Source organism: Oryzias melastigma, linkage group LG17 (assembly GCF_002922805.2).
Source record: "Oryzias melastigma strain HK-1 linkage group LG17, ASM292280v2, whole genome shotgun sequence".
NCBI classification, from domain to species: domain Eukaryota; kingdom Metazoa; phylum Chordata; class Actinopteri; order Beloniformes; family Adrianichthyidae; genus Oryzias; species Oryzias melastigma.
Genome location: NC_050528.1, coordinates 25,538,301 through 25,556,621, shown reverse-complemented (window position 1 = coordinate 25,556,621; position 18,321 = coordinate 25,538,301). Strand labels below are relative to the sequence as shown.

General features: G+C 37.7%; 2 protein-coding genes across 2 annotated transcripts in view; both read left to right on the top strand.

The window, feature by feature from the left end:
* gpr158b (G protein-coupled receptor 158b) overlaps window positions 1-3,281 on the top strand; it is an 83,846-nt gene extending 80,565 nt beyond the window's left edge. Inside the window, exon 13 of the mRNA XM_024273930.2 lies at window positions 594-3,281. Within this exon, the coding sequence (XP_024129698.1) occupies window positions 594-1,568 (975 nt within the window). The 3' untranslated portion in view covers window positions 1,569-3,281. The remainder of the gene's footprint in view (window positions 1-593) is intronic.
* A 4,381-nt stretch (window positions 3,282-7,662) lies between these two features.
* On the top strand, window positions 7,663-16,166 carry anxa13l (annexin A13, like). Its single transcript, XM_024273193.2, has 11 exons — window positions 7,663-8,357; window positions 8,825-8,900; window positions 9,096-9,190; window positions 9,273-9,443; window positions 11,650-11,683; window positions 11,842-11,921; window positions 12,374-12,442; window positions 13,103-13,204; window positions 13,273-13,348; window positions 13,424-13,536; window positions 15,298-16,166. Exons 1-11 carry the CDS (start codon window positions 8,226-8,228, stop codon window positions 15,415-15,417), a joined length of 1,068 nt encoding a protein of 355 aa, XP_024128961.2. The 5' UTR covers window positions 7,663-8,225; the 3' UTR covers window positions 15,418-16,166.
* Window positions 16,167-18,321: the final 2,155 nt, after the last annotated feature.

Below are 18,321 nucleotides of genomic sequence, written 5' to 3'. Positions count from 1 at the left end.
CTCAGAAATACGATTTTAAGCTTTTTTTTTTGTCCTCCTTCATTGTCAGGCTTTGGTGTGTGGACACAAATGCAGGACAGTGCAAACCCCCCCCGAATCTTTAATAACAAAAAAATACCAAAACCAAGGAAGAACGAAATGTTAAAAAACGGAATCAGTTACTAAGGCAAAGTTGAAAAATCACTCAAGGCCAAAAAACAAAAACATAACATATAGGATCAAAAAACCTGGCAAGAGAGACAAGAAGCCGGTACATAGGAAAACAAAACAAACCTGCAGGGAAGTGAGGAGAGGAAACCATTAAATACAGAAAAGGGAGGAAAAACAGTAGGACACACGTGAAACCCATTACACATGACACATGACATCAGAGAAAAAAATGCCACGAAGACATGTTCAAAACTTAAAAAACATTATTATTGGAGTAGGTCTTTAACAAAGTCGTAGGGTATTTATTTTGGGTGAACAAGACTTATGCTCAATAGGTTTACATAATTAAAGGGTATCCTAAGCTATCAAATATAATAGAACTTAACTAGAACAACAAAATTGGTGTATTAACTCCTGTCTTGTAATTGGATTTTGTTTCACAGGTCAGTGGCAGCCAACCATCCATTTACCCGGAGACTGGAAGGAACCTTTATGATGTGTCCGAGGTTTGTCCCTGGGAGCTGGAAGAGGCTCAGACTCCCTCAGAAGGGAAGACCCAGAAGCACGTGTCCATCGCGCCTGGAGAGACCACGATGGGCCGCAGGGGCAGCAGCAGCTCTGGAACCAGCAAAGCCAGCCGATCTCAGCAGAGGCAGAAAGTAGGGCAGTCGCCATCCAACAAACGTCGGTCCAAAGACAAAGATGGAGAAAGGGTTGATGGGCGGGAGGCACAGAAATCTCGCCCGCCCAAATCACCTCTCCCTCTTAAACCAGACGTGTGCCCCTGGGAATTTGAAGAGCAGCCCATGCTGGGAGGAGATTCAGACTCCCTCTCTCCTGACAGAATCAGGCGAAAGAAAAGTGTCACACCCACTGATGGGAAACCCAAAGGGCTCCACTCGGACCATTCCAAGTCTACTGGGAGCCTTTTACAGCCACCATCTCTCACGGTGGAAATCTGCCCCTGGGATTACACCAGCCCACCCTCGCCAAAGCAGGAGAGGACCTGCAACAGTCCCACCACGCACAAGAAGAAACGGAAAGGCTCCTCCTCATCCAACCACAAAGCTGAAAAGGAGAAAGGCAGAGAGAAAAGCAGGGAGAGGCGGAGCTCCTCCAGCAAGCCTCCGTCAGAGAGGAGACGGGTTAGCCAATCGTCTGAATGTGGTGGGTTGGTTTCAGAGCGACGACGGAGTTCAACAAGAGACGCAGACACTACCGAGATCAGGAGATCAGAGGCTTTTTCCCGCGAGACGGGGCACTCACACAGCAACTTGGCTCAGACTAAAAGATCACCAGAGAAGAAGAAAGAAAGCACAGCGCGCTCCGGGTTCAAACCTACAGCCCTTAGCAGCGCAAATTTAGTTGATGTCTGCCCTTGGGATTTTCCAGAGCAAGATTCAGGCGAGCAAGCATAATGACTGGGTCAAAAGTTTCCTTTTTGTAATTCCAATGAAAGAACCAAAAGAATGATAAACTTACAATAGACTGGTTTGAAAGAGGGGTTCTTTCTGGGTCACCTCTGTGACAAGCAGACTGTGACAGGAGGACAGTAGATGTTTCATCGTTACACCACATTTTAAATGCATTCTTCTGGCTGATTTTTTTTTTTTTTTGTTCCACTTCTAGCAAAGAACAAAAGTTTCCATATGGTATCACATTTGATTGGGCAATTTGTTAAAAGATTCATACATTTATTGACCAACTGAGGTGACAATCATTTTCAGGATACATTGGACACAGTTGCAACACATGGAGGAAACAGAGAACTGGGATTTTGGGTCCGTTTGACAGTGATGTCAAAGTACCAGAATGAAATACTCAGTGTAAGCCCGCTGTGTTTTACTATAATCTTTTCTTTTAGAAGTGACTCGTCAGTACTTGTACATCAGTGATCCAAAAATAAAACACAGACCTAGTGTCATTCACATCCGCCATCTTTTTGCTTCCGATGTCAATAAAATGACTTCATGTTAATGTTAATTACAGATTAAACCTTACATCCCATCCCAATCATTGTTAGCAATCAAATATTTAAAAAAAACTGATTGGTGGGACCCTAACTAGCATATTGAGTATAAGAGACTATCTCTTGTGCATCAGCAATTCCTAAATGTCAAATCATCAGATATCTTCTATACAAATTAATTTTAGCCTGTTTTTCTTTTTTATTTTAATCCAATCATAGTTTTTCATGAATTCTCATTTAAGCCTTTCTCACAACTCCCCTTACAGGTGGATACTGACTGTCTGCAGGACATATAAGCGATCCGTACAAAACTTTAAGATTGTGAACCATCCAGTGACCCCTCAAGGCAAGAGCCCACTTTTTCTAAGGTTTTTTTAGGCCCTATGCATTACTGATATACTTTTGCTAGACAGTAGTTGGGTAGGCTCCAGCAATCCTGATCATGAACAGGGCAAAGCGGGTATAGAAAATAGATGGACCTTCATCTTCTCTCCAACGTCACCTAGAGTAGATTCACAATCTATTCTTAGCTTTGTTGAAAACTCTTTTGGAACTCAACAGCACATGTCTGGTTTTACCAATCTCCATATCCAGTGCTGTTCACTTCATGTGACTCAACTCATGCTAGTGTTTGGGCCTTTAGATCCTAGTCCAAGCACTCTTTTTCAAAACACGTCCTCTGCTAGCATGCTGATTCTGCATCAAAAAGGAAGACCGTCCCCTATGAGACAGTTTTGTACAATTAACTTTTTTTTGGCAGCAACTTTATCAATCTTTACAGCTTGTTTTAGATCATGTGTTCAAATATCCCTGACTGCCCAGTCTTAGTCCTTTCCATCAATGCTCATTTTACCTCTTTTTATTCCTTTCTGCTGATCCCATGGTTCTGTATTTACTCAATCAAAAAATGGGGTCCTCAAACCAAGTTAATAATTTGAAAGTTGGTTATGGTTAGATAGAAGGAAGCAGATTGGTAGATCTGAAGAATCAGGAATGGCTTACCCTGACAGATCAAAAGATATCCTACCATCTAGACCAGAGATAGGCAACTCTAGGCTTTGAGGGCCGCAGTGTCTGCATGATTTCCAGATATTCAAGCCCTACTAGTTACCATTTACCTGGTTCAGGTGTGTCCAGCCAATTAGAATATGCCAGAGCATGGGTATGTTGGGGGCTGCACGGTGGCGCAGTGGTTAGCGCTCTTGCCTCACAGCAAGAAGGCCCCGGTTCGAATCCCGGCTGGGACCTTTCTGTGTGGAGTTTGCCTGTTCTCCCCGTGCATGCGTGGGTTTTCACCGGGGACTCCGGCTTCCTCCCACCGTCCAAAAACATGCTTCATAGGTTAATTGGTAACTCTACATTGTCCCTAGGTGTGAATGTGAGAGTGAATGTGTGTGTGATTGAGGCCCTGCGACAGACTGGCGACCTGTCCAGGGTGTACCCCGCCTTCGCCCATCAGTAGCCGGGATAGGCTCCGGCACCCCCGCGACCCCGAAAGGGACGAAGCGGTCAGGAAGATGGATGGATGGATGGGTATGTTGGAAACATGCAGGAATGCAGCCGTCGAGACTTAGAGTTGCCTATCCCTGATCTAGATGTACAAGTGTCAGACTTCCTAAGGGCAAGTAACCTTTATGCCATTGAAGCTCTTTAATGGCTAAACACACCTGATCCATGTGTGTTTAGTAGCAGATACCGAAGGATTTTGTAAAAAACAGCAGGATGCCAGCCCTTGAAATCTGGAGTCACAATTGTCAGTTTTGCACATCACTTGAACAGAACAAGTAATTTGTTTTTATGGGCTCATCAAAATCCATAGATTCCATACTGTATTTAAAATACACTTATTGTACACATCAAATAGAGATGTTGCGTCATAATTTAATCAATAAAAGTGCCAATTCCAACAAATAGGGTAGCTATGTCTTTTCTGAGCAAACACAAGTGTATGAGTGGATAACAAGTTGACACTGAGTTTGGGAGGGTGCAACTCTTAAATCTGTCCACTGTTGATCATCCTGTTCAGATGTAATGCTACAGATGATGCTGTTTTATAATCCAACCTTCTAGAAACTCAAGCGAGATCTAGTCCTCCGAACCCACCTGAACTAGATTGTCAAGAAGTTTAGGAGAGGCCAAATAACCCACAAACACAACTTTCATGCCTTACTGTCAGGCCAAGCATTAATGGAAATAATCTCCCAGATTTGGGAGCCATGGGAGTACCTTCAGCTAAAAGAGGAACATTGTATGTTTTAGTGAGAGTTCTCCGTTTACAGTGTGTTTTGTTCTCAACAGCCATTGCATGTGGCAAACTACCAAGCATCAAATGACTAAATGCTTACGTACTGGTCAATTTGTACTCGGATATGAAAGTGGAATTGTTGATGTTGTTGCTTAAAATATTTGTCGACTTATATAACACACGATGCTCTTGAAGAGACATGTTTGAGATGGGATGCAGCTGAAGAGTACTGCAATATCTACAAGGCTGAAATTTGTTTACTGTTATCGACTCCGTCTCGCAGCCTCGTTTTTGTAAAAGGAGGCTCTAGCAGAGGTTGAAACGTGGAGCATCCACACACGCACTATACTGAAAGTATTTCAAGGACCAAAACAGAGCCTGTCTATCGTGGATGATGTGAATAATACATTTTGTCCCATACTTGCCCATTTTGTCCGCCTGATTGCACCTTCCTTTAAACCGCGACGGTTTAAGAACACTTGCATGACCAAAGCTTTGTTTCTTTCTGTGATTTCTCTCAGACAGCGTGTGAGTAATTCATCATTTTGGCATCATCTCCAAAAGCAACAACAGTCTTGTGTCAGTGACGACTCATGCAATATGGCCATGCACAGTAGTCAGTTCAGCTCGACAGTTGTGTATGCATGACAGCAAGAATATGGGAAGCACTTAGATCACCTTGAAGCTTAAATTAGTTATTGCATCTGTTATAAAATACTTAGACGAGACCACGTGGCATTTTTAAATGTTCCATGGGCATTTTTTTTCTCCATGGACTGACTGTATGAGGTTAGGTTAGGAAACATGACCCACCTCTTGAACTTTTCCCTCTGGCAGAGTCAGAGGCTGTTTGAATGGGAATGCCATCGTTTGGCCACTACATGTATTTTATGCTAACTGTGCAGTATAGTGTTGCTCCCAATCGTTAGAGACTGTTGTAGCATCCACATGGGATTATTTATACTGTGCATTCCTATTGTGTTGCATGTATATACAGTTAACGATGGTACAAATTCTGAATTAAATGTTTCTATAAAACCAAGCTTTTGGAGAGTTTGTGTTGTCCTGTTCTCCTCATTGTAATTTGGTTGAGGTTGCACCATGAATACTCAAAGCTGTGAATCAGAATAGAAACAGTCTGCAGCATTTGCACAAGAGGCTAGTTTTGATTTAGGGACATTCTTATCTTATGGTACTTTGCACTCCAAAATGGGTAAAAATGCATTTGTGTCAAAACAAAGAAAATAGAACCTCTAAATTTGTGGTGTTAAGGATTTAAGGATCTTTCTAACTTATCCACCACTGCCACCATGTGGAGTGATGCAAATTATGCAACTTCTTTCGGTGGAGATGAACCTGAAAGAAAACTGATTGTTTCAGATTCACCCTTGTGTGGTGTTCGAGCCCAACCACCAAATCTTTTAGGGGAATAACTATGTGAGGATAAAGTAGTCAAAACAGAATAAGCTTTATTGGTCAAGTATGAGTACACATACAAGGAATTTGACTTTGGTGACTCATCCTTTTATGTCCAAGGACAAAACAAACACATTTAAGACATTAATAGGTGTTAAACATTGAGGGAAAAAAGCGCTAGGAATATGTAAAATGTCTTCACAGAGTTCACTACAGAAGGGGAAGAAGCTGTTTTTGTTGTAAGTAGTTTTGATGTATAGAGTTCTAAAAGGCCGTCTTGAAGGGAGGAGTCTAAAAACATGTAATAAGTGTAATTGTTCACATATTTCCAAAGAAAAATGCATTTTTTTCGTGTAATCATTTAAGTTGTTCTTGATTTCCGATTTACTATTGAATAAACATTTGCTTTTATAATTAATGTAATGCTCTTTACTAGTTTTGTGTTTTAATTAACTCACAAGTGCTCTTTTATTCTTGCAAATAAGATTTAGAATAAATACTGATTTTACTCTTATATTCTATCTTTTAATTAATGTATTATCTATTAATCATCTTTTAATTAATTAATCAATCTAATTACCTAATCTGAGCTTTTTTCAATTCTTTGTTCTTGATCTGTTTTTGAATGTTTAATTTATTCCGGTATTTTCTCAGCAAAGCAGTTTTAGGTGTAAAAAACATTTAGCTCCTTCTAAATGCTTTACTTAAGGTGGTTTTGTTTTGTGTAAGATTCATGTGTGTATTAAGTTATAAAACTTATTTGTGTTCAAATTTTAATCCAAATTTGACAAGCCCAAAGGCAAAAAAAAGGAGTCCTAACACTAGCAACAACCTTTAACAAAAGTAAGTGTCAAAGTAAGATATACATTTCATTCAATCTGAAAATATGGGATTAATGATGATTTTTAGAAATCTTAAAACATGCTGATACTAGACCTCTGTGTTTTTGGACCAATGTGACAATCCTTATTTGCCTTTTGTACCCTTATAGCAACAGTCACAAATACCTCCTGATCATGTTAAAAAGAAAGAAATGGGCAGTATCTCAACAACAATAATCTGTGGAAGCACAGACGATCCCATCAGAAGACTAGAAGGTAAACTATACATACTAGGAAACACTGAAAGTCCTGGTCTCCAGGCAGTCAGACTTCCTTTCACAGTCCAAAACCAACCATCTGGTGACTCTAGATTTTAATGTGAGTGTGTGTGGTTGTTTGCCCCTCCGATGGACTGGAGTACCCCACCTTTGCCTAACACAGGATGGGATAGGCTCCAGCAACCCCGTGACCCAGAAAGGAATGAAGCAGGTTTAGAAAAGATGGATGGCTGGATAGATGGAAGACTAGAGAAGAGGTTCATGGAGGAGGTGGAGGAGGACATGAGGGTAGTGAGAAGGATAGAGGGTATTATTAAATGGAGGCAGATCATTTATCTCCATAGAGGGAGCATCTGAAAGGCAAAGAAGAAAAAAAAAGCTTGAAAATGAAATTAACAGAAATATGTTATTACTTCAGAAAAGACCAAATGTTAAAGGTTAATGTTTATTGAAGACCCATTCTGTGGAAAAATGTGTTTTTTGTGTTTTAACATCTTTTTGTGGCATTTTTCTCATGATGGAGGACTTGAATAAAAATAATTAAACTTAAAATTGCATTTCTGAACATTTTTATATTTAAATTGTGAATCAGAAGCACAAAGTATATCTGAAAGAGTATATCTGTGATGCAGAAAATATGCTAAATGGGCCTCAAGCTTACTGCTCCGCTCCATTCTGATGCATCCACTTGCAGACAAATACTGTGGTGTAGATCCACGTGCATCATTATTTTCCACATTCAAGACAGCATCTGCCTCACAACTGTACGGCTTAATAGCTGAAATAATCACTGCTGCGAAACAGTGGGTGCTGTTACGCTATGGCGACCCCGAAAGGGATAAGCTGAAAGTGAACTACATTTTTGTTGTACCGCTAATGTTAGGTTGGGGGTGTGAGAGAGTGTTAAAAGATGGATTACGGAAAGAAAGGGCAGGGTTTGCTCACAACTCGGAGGCAAATTTTTAGTGAACTCCTGCTGAAACTATATCCTAGAAAGAAAAAAAAAACATTTGTTGGGTAATTTTGGCTAAAAACTGCAAAATCATTATTAAAAGACCACTGGGAAGGCTTTTATAATAGATCACAAGATTATTGGATTGGGATTTTAACATTTTACACAATTAAACTTTCTGCCAATTTTCATATATTATAACCAAGAAATGTAAACAAAAAAATATATTTCTGTTTTAACCAAGTTTACTTGAATTTTGAGTTTCTTTAGCTCAGCTTCAATTCCTATTTCCATAAATGAATTCTGTATATTTTAAGTACATATTTGTTTAAGAAAAAAAGGAAAGCAAACAAACTCCTCCCCTCATTGCCTACACCCACCTGCCCCACCTTGCATGACCGATGACGTCACCTCCGCAAGCGCAGCCCATCCTGCTCGGAGCGCACAGACTCAGCATCAAGACTTAAGGAAGCGCAACCTCTATATAACCATCTACAGCAGAGAGGAAAACATGGGCAACGTGCAGGTGAGACGACTAGACTTCACATTACTTTTATGTTCACTTTTATTAAAGTTTTCATTTAATCCAAACGTGGTTTAAATCTCACAAACGCAACAATAAAGTAAAAAGAGAATCAAGAGTTAAACGCATCTAATGCTTATTTTTGGGGGGGACTTGCGCAGTAAAAATTGAGTAAATTGAGAGTGCCTAGTCATGCAGATGACGGAAAACAAGGGATTTCTTAGCGATTGGATCAATAGGGCCGCATTGTGTTAAAGCCAGGGTGGGCGAGGAGGGCAGAGGAGGCTGCTGCAGCTGCAGCCGCACCCATGACTCAGCGCTTCCCGCAGGCGCACCCTGCTCCCGCAGAGAGCTGCGTCATGGAGCTTTATTCCAGTCCAGTTTCTGAAGGCTTTCTGAATTAAATACGCTGCATCTCTTTAAGTTAATTTAAATACATGCAAAGTCATGTTTTGTAACTTCTTTTCCAGCCCACCATAGTCCCATATGAGGATTTTGACGTCATGACTGATATAAAAGCATTAAGAAAAGCTTGTAAAGGACTAGGTAAGTTAAAAAATTAATTGTTTATCAAATCTTTTTTAAATTGGTGTCTATTTTGAAATTTTTACTTTTCAAAATGTTATTTTTTATTTTGATGATTAGTTAGAAATTTGCTAAAAAAATGAAATTTGTATTTTAAATTTTGTGCATTTGAAGTCAGTTTGAAACATTTTTAAAGATATATCTGTGTCACTTCAGGGACAGACGAGGAGGCCATCATCCAAATCCTGGCCAATCGTTCTGCAGCTCAGCGCGTTGAAATTAAACAGGCGTATTTTGAAAAGTACGACGACGTGAGTATCCGCCCCGTCCCGTGTCTGCGTCTTACACAAGCCATTAATCCTCAGTTCTCATGCAAGCGCTGTGGTTTTTCAGGAGCTGGAGGAGGTCATCAAGAAGGAACTGTCGGGCAGCTTTGAGAAAGCCATCGTGGCCATGTTGGACCATCCTCACATCTTCTTTGCCAAAGAGCTCTGGAACGCCATCAAGGGGGCGGGTACTGATGAAGCAGTGCTGGTTGAGATCCTGTGCACTGCCACAAATAATGTAAGGGTTAGGGCGGTCTTCTCAGAAAGTTTGTCAGACTTCTTCTGACTTTTAAGTCAGGACTTACATCAGATTGGTTAGGGTCAGGGTGCTGGTTCAAATCCCCAGTCTGGTCAGGCTAAAGACTAAACAACATGGATTAAGGGTTTATTTGGGAAATACAGGATTCTCAAAGGTCGCTGAAATTTCAGTTCAGCACTCCTTCAAGGAAAGGATACATTCAGAGAAGAAATTTCAAACAGTAAGTTAAGTGACATATGATTCTTTTACACACAAGGAAATGTGGCTGAGCTACCAACTCCACAAACAATCATACTTGTACGAGTGCAGAACTAGTTAGGAAAACAAAAAAGGAAACTAACAAATAAGAAATATCAATTTATCTCTGTAACAAACTGGCAACTTGTCCCTCCCTTCGCCAAGCTAGGATAGGCTCCAGCAACCATATGACCCCAAACAGGTTCAAAACATTATGGATGGATTTATCAAATAAAAACGAGAGATATAGAATATTATAGAACGTTTTTAAGTGAACTGGACCTAAACTAGGAGTTTGACAAGGGATTATTTTTATTTCATGGTAAAAAAACACTTCTATTAATGCTTAAACTTTAAGAAAATTATACAGCAAACCAGTCTGGTAGTTATGTTCACATCAACTCAAATTGTGTGCTTTCCCCCCCAAAAAATAATGTGTTTTAAGCTCTCAAACTTTGAAAGTTAGCGGTTCCATGACAAAGCCTTGTGGAACTCCACAAGTTACTCTTGTTTTATGGGGACTAATCATTTACATAAAGAGTCTGAGATCACCTGACCAAAACCACTGTTATTCATGGACCTAAAAACAAATGTATGGAAGCTTGTTCAACTTTTAGAACTACAAAAGTATAAACATAATTTTTATTTAAATAGAATTACAAAAAAATCTTTGAAACCAGATGTGTCACTATTTGACAACAAATGGAAACCCCAAATATTAAAAAAGGGGAAATTTTACACTTTCATCTAATAATTATTTTTATTCAGTTCACTGCTACAGCTACTTAAATACATTTAATTAAGGTTGTAGCAAGAAATAGCTGAAAATGTAAGAAATTTAAAATGATTCTCCTAGTAGAGTAGCTAGCAGCTAATTAAATTGATTGTTACCAAAGTAACCAATTTTTTTTTCCTTTTGCAGATATAGATTTTTTTCTATAATTGTTAAAATAAAGATGTATTTAATCCTGAAATATTTCAACCATTGGCCAAAATATGGCAAAATCTTAAAGGGATTGATACAGTTTTAAATGAGTTAAAAGGGATGTCCTAAGCTATGTACACAAAATGCCGAAGCGATGCAAATCTTGCAGTCTGAGCATGAAACAGTTCAGTTCATTGGTATCTTTGCAGTGGCGGATTTTGATTACCATCATATCAGGAGAGTGCCCTTGGTTTTTCTTTCTTTGACAAACAAATGCGGATGTCGTCAAGCTAGTCGCTGTGTATGGGTTTTACCCGGTAAACCAAATCCATACGTTACTACCAAATCCAAGTACCCGATTGGTTAAAATTTGACCTGGTTTTACTGCCAACACGTTCAATGGCCACATTTTTGTACGTGGACCTCGAAAAACTGTCAAAAAATTGTATAGCTACATGTGAGCGCGAGCGGTTTGAACCCAGAAGCTCGAAGAATAGACTTTTCATTGAAAGAGGTTGATTGAATGTACATTGCAGAGCATAGCTTCAGAGAAACAAAGACAGTCAGAAGTAAAGATAGAAAAGACAGAATAATCAAAAAATATAAATGAAATATCTGTGTGGAAATGAATGTCTTCCAAAGATACTGAATTCATGTATCTGGGTATCTATCAATGGATATTGGACGCATCAGGGAATACTTCCAGAAACCAGATAGGAAATACGATCCTCCGTATCATCTGCAGTTTGTGTTGGTTCTGCCATGGTCGAACGGGCAAAGGGACCCAATAAAACAAAAGTTTGTGAGAAGCCATGGTGGAACTGGAGGTAAGTGGGCTCAGGTCTGGCCTCCAGTTGTGTTGATGAGGATGCAGCTGCTCAGGAGAGGTTTATGTCCGGTCGATAAATGTGGCTCAGAATTTAAAGTCACAACCGACCCAGACCATACACCCAGAGTTCACACAAAATGTAAAAATATTTATTTTCATTTATTCACAATATATATATATATATTTACCCACAGGACATCTTGAGCTACAAGGAGGCTTATCTTCAAGGTGTGTATTTTATTTCGCTGTTAAACTTGTCTTATTATTGTTGGTTATTTTACTCTTTTATTATAGTTTATCTCTAATCAGAACCTATTGTGAGCTCAAGTTGTGGTTGAGTTCATGTTATGTGAACTGCAGACTCAACTGATTTAGTCTCATTTCAGCCCATGAACGTGACCTGGAGGCAGATATTGAGGACGACACCAGTGGAGATGTCAGAAATCTGCTCATCTCACTGCTGCAGGTAGGGAACAATCCATTCTTTCAAACCAGAAAATGCACTTTTAGCACTGACATTGGGGTTTTTTGTGTTTTCATGTCATGACTCGGACAATTGTTCTCCAGCTCGTTTGTCGCCCACTGAGACATTTGTCACGGGCACGCTCAGACATTCATGTCATTTTTTTTTACTGCCTCCACTATTCTCTGCCCTTTTCTCCTTCTTTTCCTGAAAGAACAGAGTGACTCATTCTGTATTCTACAGCCGTGAGCTCCTGTAACCTTCAAAATTTCCCGTCAGCAGATACTTTTCAACTTTTATCACAGTTTCTTGTGTTATCTCTCTGATCCATCTCTTTGACAGTATGTCACAAATATTTGAAGTCACCTCCACTTGTCAGTCAATGATTTCTTGAACCTTCTTTTCCAATTTTTATTCTTTCTAATCGACATTTCTCTCTTCATCTTTTCCTGCAGGCAAGTAGGGATGAAGGTTATGAAGTGGATGAGGATTTAGCCGACCAGGATGCTACATCTTTATTTGAGGTAGGTTTTGAGGTGAAAGATATTTATTAAATATTGTTTAGACACCATAAAAGATGCACTTTTTACTGACATATTCTTAATGAAACATCTAATATATTCTATCAATATATTTTGCGTTAGAAGAATTACTTGTTGTATTTTCTGATAGTTTTATTGTTTTATTTTTTCTTATAGTTTTCTATTTGAAACTTGTGCAGACATTTTATTTCTACAAGTTTTTGTTTTTGCAAACAAGCTTTGTGATTTACAGAAAATGGTTTCATAAAGTTCAAATGCCCTAAAGAGCCGTTGTCAAGAAATAATGTGTCTCAACATTGATAAAATGAATAAAATCATTGAAAAAAATGTATTACTGGATCATTTTATATTGTTGCAACAAATGCCATAACATTATTACTTATAATAATGATATTAATAGTGATTATTATTGAAATTGTTATTTTAAATGTTACCCCTTCTAGCGTGTGCTCTTTTGTTGAGTCATGGACACATTGCCCACCTTGTTTTTAGTTTCCAGGGATTTATTCTAAAATATAAAATGAAAACTGATTGCAAATTGATTTTAGAGTCAATAGATTACCCAGACGGGCAGCCTTTTATGCTGTGAAATGCACATGCTCAGAAATATGATGGGTTGCTTCTTGCTTTTGCACCTCTCAGGCAGGAGAGGGCAGGTTTGGCACAGACGAGTCCACCTTCACCTACATCCTGACACACAGGAACTACATGCAGCTTCAGGCCACTTTTAAGGCCTACGAGTCGGTATGTTCTCGCTTCCACACTTCAAGAACTTCCTAAGCGCTCGGTACTGAGTGTGGACTTCTTTTCAGCTGTCTGGTACAGATATTTTAGACACCATTGACTCTGAGGCGACAGGGACTCTGAAGGACTGCTACACCACGCTCGGTGAGTGGAAACATCCCCTTTCTCTGGTATCTTTAACATCCGATCAGTTCTAACTCCTGCTGTAAACATCCACAGTGAGGTGTGCAAAGAACCCACAGCTGTACTTTGCCAGACGCCTCAATGCTGCAATGAAAGGTCTGGGCACAGATGAGGACACGCTTATTCGCATCATCGTGGGTCGCTCTGAGGCAAGTGCTTCTGTTTGAGTAAACACACTCTTACTGTGATGAAAGAACAGATCCTGCAGTTTCAACATCAACTGGATTCTTTTTTTCATCTTTAATCCTTGCTGGAAAAAAAAACATATATCCCAACACTTTTGTAAAACTTTATTAGTTTGTTTTTGTTGTAATTTGTTGAATTATATCACCAACTTTAACATTAATCAAAATATTGTGTATATTTCATTTTAGTGTTCCTGTTAAAAAAAAAAAGAAAGAAAGCTGGATATAAAATGTAATTAACATATTTGATTTAAGGCAGAGGTGGATATTTATACTTTAAATTATTGCTTTTCATTTATATAAAAAAGTTTTCATTTATAGTTATTTATATGTGTTTTAGGCTAAATATAAAGTATGCTAATAAGCTATAAGTCATGCTAATGTAGTATGACTTGTATTTATTACCTATTTTTTCTCTATTCTTTTACTTCGGGTATAAATTATAATTTTACTATATTTTTTAAAACAGAATCATTGAGTCACTGACCAGTGAGAATTTTACATTTTGTTTTACTTGTGACAATGATTATAATAAATCTATTCTGTTTTATTTTATTTTATATTTAATTTTATTTTATTTTTGCTTGGTTTTGTTTATTTTTACTATTTATTTGAACAAAATTGTGAGCAAAATTAATGTGACTATCATTACACTTGTTTTTTAAATTATTTTGAAAAATAAAACCTCTTTTTCTGCAGCTCATGTTTAAACAGTTGTTCATATTGACAAAATAATGCTAAGTATAAAACATTACTCATGTAGTTGCAAAAACTGGTCATCGTTTTATTACTATACTAACAAGTTCATTTTTTTAATTCAAATATTTTTGATAAATCTTTATTTTTCTATGTGATACAATTTTCAACTGCTTTACCTGATTTCATTTAGAATATGAATCCATTTTTATTTATTGACGTTTTTGTGACAAACACAATAGTTGATTCTCTAAATGTTAGTCTTAAACTGTTTTTGGCTTTTATTACAGAAGTGCAGAGCTGCCACCCAGTGGAAATAAAAAAAATGAAAATAAAACTGCATATCATGTTATAACGCGAACATTTTTTGTTCTAACAATATAATATTCTTGTTTGTGTAATATAATTTCAAGATCTTACAATAGAAGCTTCATGTTTAAATAATGTACATGTTTATCATGTTATAACGAAAAACGTTTCATGTTCTTAAAATTTTATTGTTTTAAAAAAATATAATTTATTGTACTAATGTGAAAAGTATATTGTTCTTACAATGAGCTTTATTGTTTGATCAATATCGTTTTGTTGTACAATAAACCATATTCACTATAACCAAACATAACAAACAGGTTATCACAAACTTATTTGACTTAAATCTACTTTGAACGTATTTTTTAATCATGTTTTTCATACATTAGCTGTAGCAATATCTGTTGTGTTCGATTTTAAAAATGACATTTTTTTCCACAAAAGACTAATCTTACAACATTACACTTGAAAACTTCACAAAATGTAAAGATTGGTGCCTTAATACGTCAAAATAATCATACAGTGAAATGCAAACAACATCGTTTTTTAATTAGGTTTGCAATCCATTTTGTGAACAAAGTTACAGTTTTAGCAATTTAGCAAATGACCATCAATTTTTAGGAAAACTGAGAATGATCCAAGATCCAAAGACCAATAATGACACTTATGAACAGAAGCTAAAACCTGCTTTTCTCCATCTTTCTGCCTTCATCCTCACAGATTGACCTGGAGACGGTGAAGGACATGTACCTGGAAAAGTACGACGTGACCCTGAAAGACGCCTTGGATTCTGAGTGTGGGGGGGACTTCAAACGTCTCCTCATTGAGATCCTGCACTGACATGTCTGCCCCTCACCTCCACCTCCACCCTAACCCTGCCCAGGCCTTAATTATAGCTTTACACCCATCATTACACTCATTTTCCCGAGTCATGCTATCTTTATCTCACTTTAAGCAATTTTGCAACCAACTCAGTCATAAATTGGACCAGAAAAATAATCATATTTATAAGCTTAAATGTCTTTTATCTGCACTTTTTATTTATCCAGATAACCATACAGACATTTTGAAGGTTTTCCAGCTGTGAGATGTCCTCTTCTCCGTCACCCTTTGTCTCTTTAATGCCTTTTCACACGATTTTTTTAACTTTAACACCCAAAGTGTTCATCATCTAACTTTTAATATTGAAATGCCTAAAATAACTTATTATATATTCACATATTGTAGCCTTTTGTAGTCACATACCTTTAATCTAAATGTGATTTTAAATTATTTCAGTCAGCTCACAAGATGCCTTGATCTTAAATTCAGTACTTTCAGTGACTACATTTACTGCAGGAAAAAAACACTGGGCTTCATTGGGTCTGTATTCCAAACTCTTTGTACAATAAGGCATGTGATTGTAGTCGTAGCTCACTGTGGAAGTCATTTTAATTTTTGTATATGCTTTTAATTTATTACGGAGCAACCAAATGACACGGGTTCCATAAAACATGGTTTTTAGGAACATGTTTTAGTAACACTTATTGGTTGCTATTGCAAAACGTGGTGCAAAACATATTCCTTAATAAATTTTAACCTGACTAAAACGGTTTGATGTCATTTTTGTGTCCTCTGTGGGGCAGTGTTGGACCAGATTTAGACATGTGTGGTTAGAAATAATGATGCATATTGTTAGATGAGTTTTTAGAATTGTAAGTAACAGTAAAATAACAATCAAATTCCCAATTTATTCATTTTCATTGAGTTATTTTTGGACTTTGATTTCAAAGTGTTTAGATGTGGGTTTTTTATTAGAGTGCTAGAGAGAAAAAAGAAATGTTTGTGGTTGATTTTAGTGAGAGAGATTGAAAGAAAACAGGAAAAACAAGTGTGAAACGCTTCCAGATGGGCTGACACACGAGTAAACAATTTTCCACCTTCTTCTCTGCAGCTCTGCGTCTTCCTGGAAACTTCTAACAGCTCCTGTTCTAGTGCTAATGCAGGAAACGCACCTGCTTTTCTCCACATTCCTGCTACCTGCACATCTGCAGGCTGGGCTCCATCTGTAGTTCCTCATATCTCAGTCTGGACGTCCATCTGTACGTCTGGATGAGACGCGTCTGCAAACACACGTTTAAGCTCATACCTTTTATGGATTTGGTTGATATGAGGGTAAAGGTTTGAAGTAAAGTTAATTTTTAGAGTTTTGTTTGTTTGCTTGAGGGGAAATATGATGAAAGTTAGAAAATTGGGAGAAATTCTCTTGTAGCTTTTGACCAATTTGGAAAATGTTTGTTAGGAAAACAGGGAGAATTTTTCTTCTTTTTATTTTTTTTATTTTTATTTACTCAGTGTCTGATTGCAATTATCTTTGGGATTACTGGTGAGACTTTTGGACAACTGGCTCCATCCCAGAGACATTTTGTTCTTTGGTGCCTGCAGAGAAATTTCGCTGCATAAATTTATTTAATTATTTATTTATTGTTTGACTCGGAAAATATGAAAGCTCTCTAAAGTTCATAGGAAGCCTGAACCTATTTATATTCTCTTTATTCCCCCTGTACTCCATTATTACCTACAGAGTGCCAATATTCCAAGCCAACAGGCCATACCTGAAATGTTTCACATTTATCATTTTTTTACCTTTCCTTTTTCACTCTGAATGTGGTTTCAGTTATTACATCTTTTAATTTCTATTGATTTTATTGTATTTAGGCTTTCGACCAATGTTTTTACAGGATTAAACTTCATTGAAGGAAATAATTTAATCACCCCTTTTGGCTCCGGAAAATGGTAAATCTTGAGGCTGCTTGTTAACATCCCTGATCCTTGAAGAGTTATGATTTATTGACTCCAGGACACTTTAGCCTGAAAGTCATGACATCAAAGAGTGAACAAAGAAAAAAAGAAAAGAGAAACATAAAGTGGTCTCCAGGCTTTCACAGAAAGTGATCCCCGGGATCGCGGCGTGCCATTTGATCTTGTGCCAACGCAGTGCCGTATCCTGGAGCTGAGAAGAGCTAATGAGCAGGAAGGCCATAAGCAGGTTAATAACGGCGCTAATATAACTTCTACAGACTAAATAAATGATAAAAGATCCAAGCTTTGATAAATAATAGGAAACACCTGGTGCCTTTCATCCAATCTCTGCATTTCTGCAAGAAAAAAAAACTCTTAAGAGTACATTTATATTTGCAAAATAGCTAAATAAAAGAATTCATTGTTTTAAAACTCATATCATATCCTTAAATTGCATCAAAGTTGCAAACGATCTGGGAAAACAAACACTTTTATTGGGTTTGCTGGAAAACAAATATCACATGTCCACTTTACAACAGTTCATTCGGGTTAACTGTACTGTAAACCTTTAAATATTAGAAAAAGACTTCCAATTCTGTGAGGTTTTGGTGACCTGTGTCTCTGAGTCAAGATGTGCAAGGTGGCCATTAAACTAGGCATGCAGAACATATCTACAATGGAGAAAGGCAGCTAACATGAAACACATGCTCCTGACGGCACTCTCCAACCGCAGAGCAGCACCGGCGAAAAAACACTGTCACCATGAAAACGATCTGAAAGTCCTTTAGAGTAGTTAAAATGGTAAAAAACAGATGACGGTAAAACATGAAAATTTAGTAAATGAAAAACAGAAGGCTCAAGATGAAAAAATGATTTCCAGATGACTTCACTTAAGAGTATTTGTTTAGAGTCGTTACTGTGGGCCGACTGATGACATGATGTAGTACCAGTAGTCACATGAAT

Excerpts from the sequence above, each read along its gene's own strand:
- anxa13l (XM_024273193.2), top strand. The coding sequence starts at position 8,226 with ATGACCGATGACGTCACCTCCGCAAGCGCAGCCCATCCTGCTCGGAGC. Across the intron at positions 9,191-9,272 it reads ATTTTGAAAAGTACGACGAC|GAGCTGGAGGAGGTCATCAA; the intron begins GTGAGTATCCGC and ends GTGGTTTTTCAG. Across the intron at positions 11,922-12,373 it reads TGCTCATCTCACTGCTGCAG|GCAAGTAGGGATGAAGGTTA; the intron begins GTAGGGAACAAT and ends CTTTTCCTGCAG.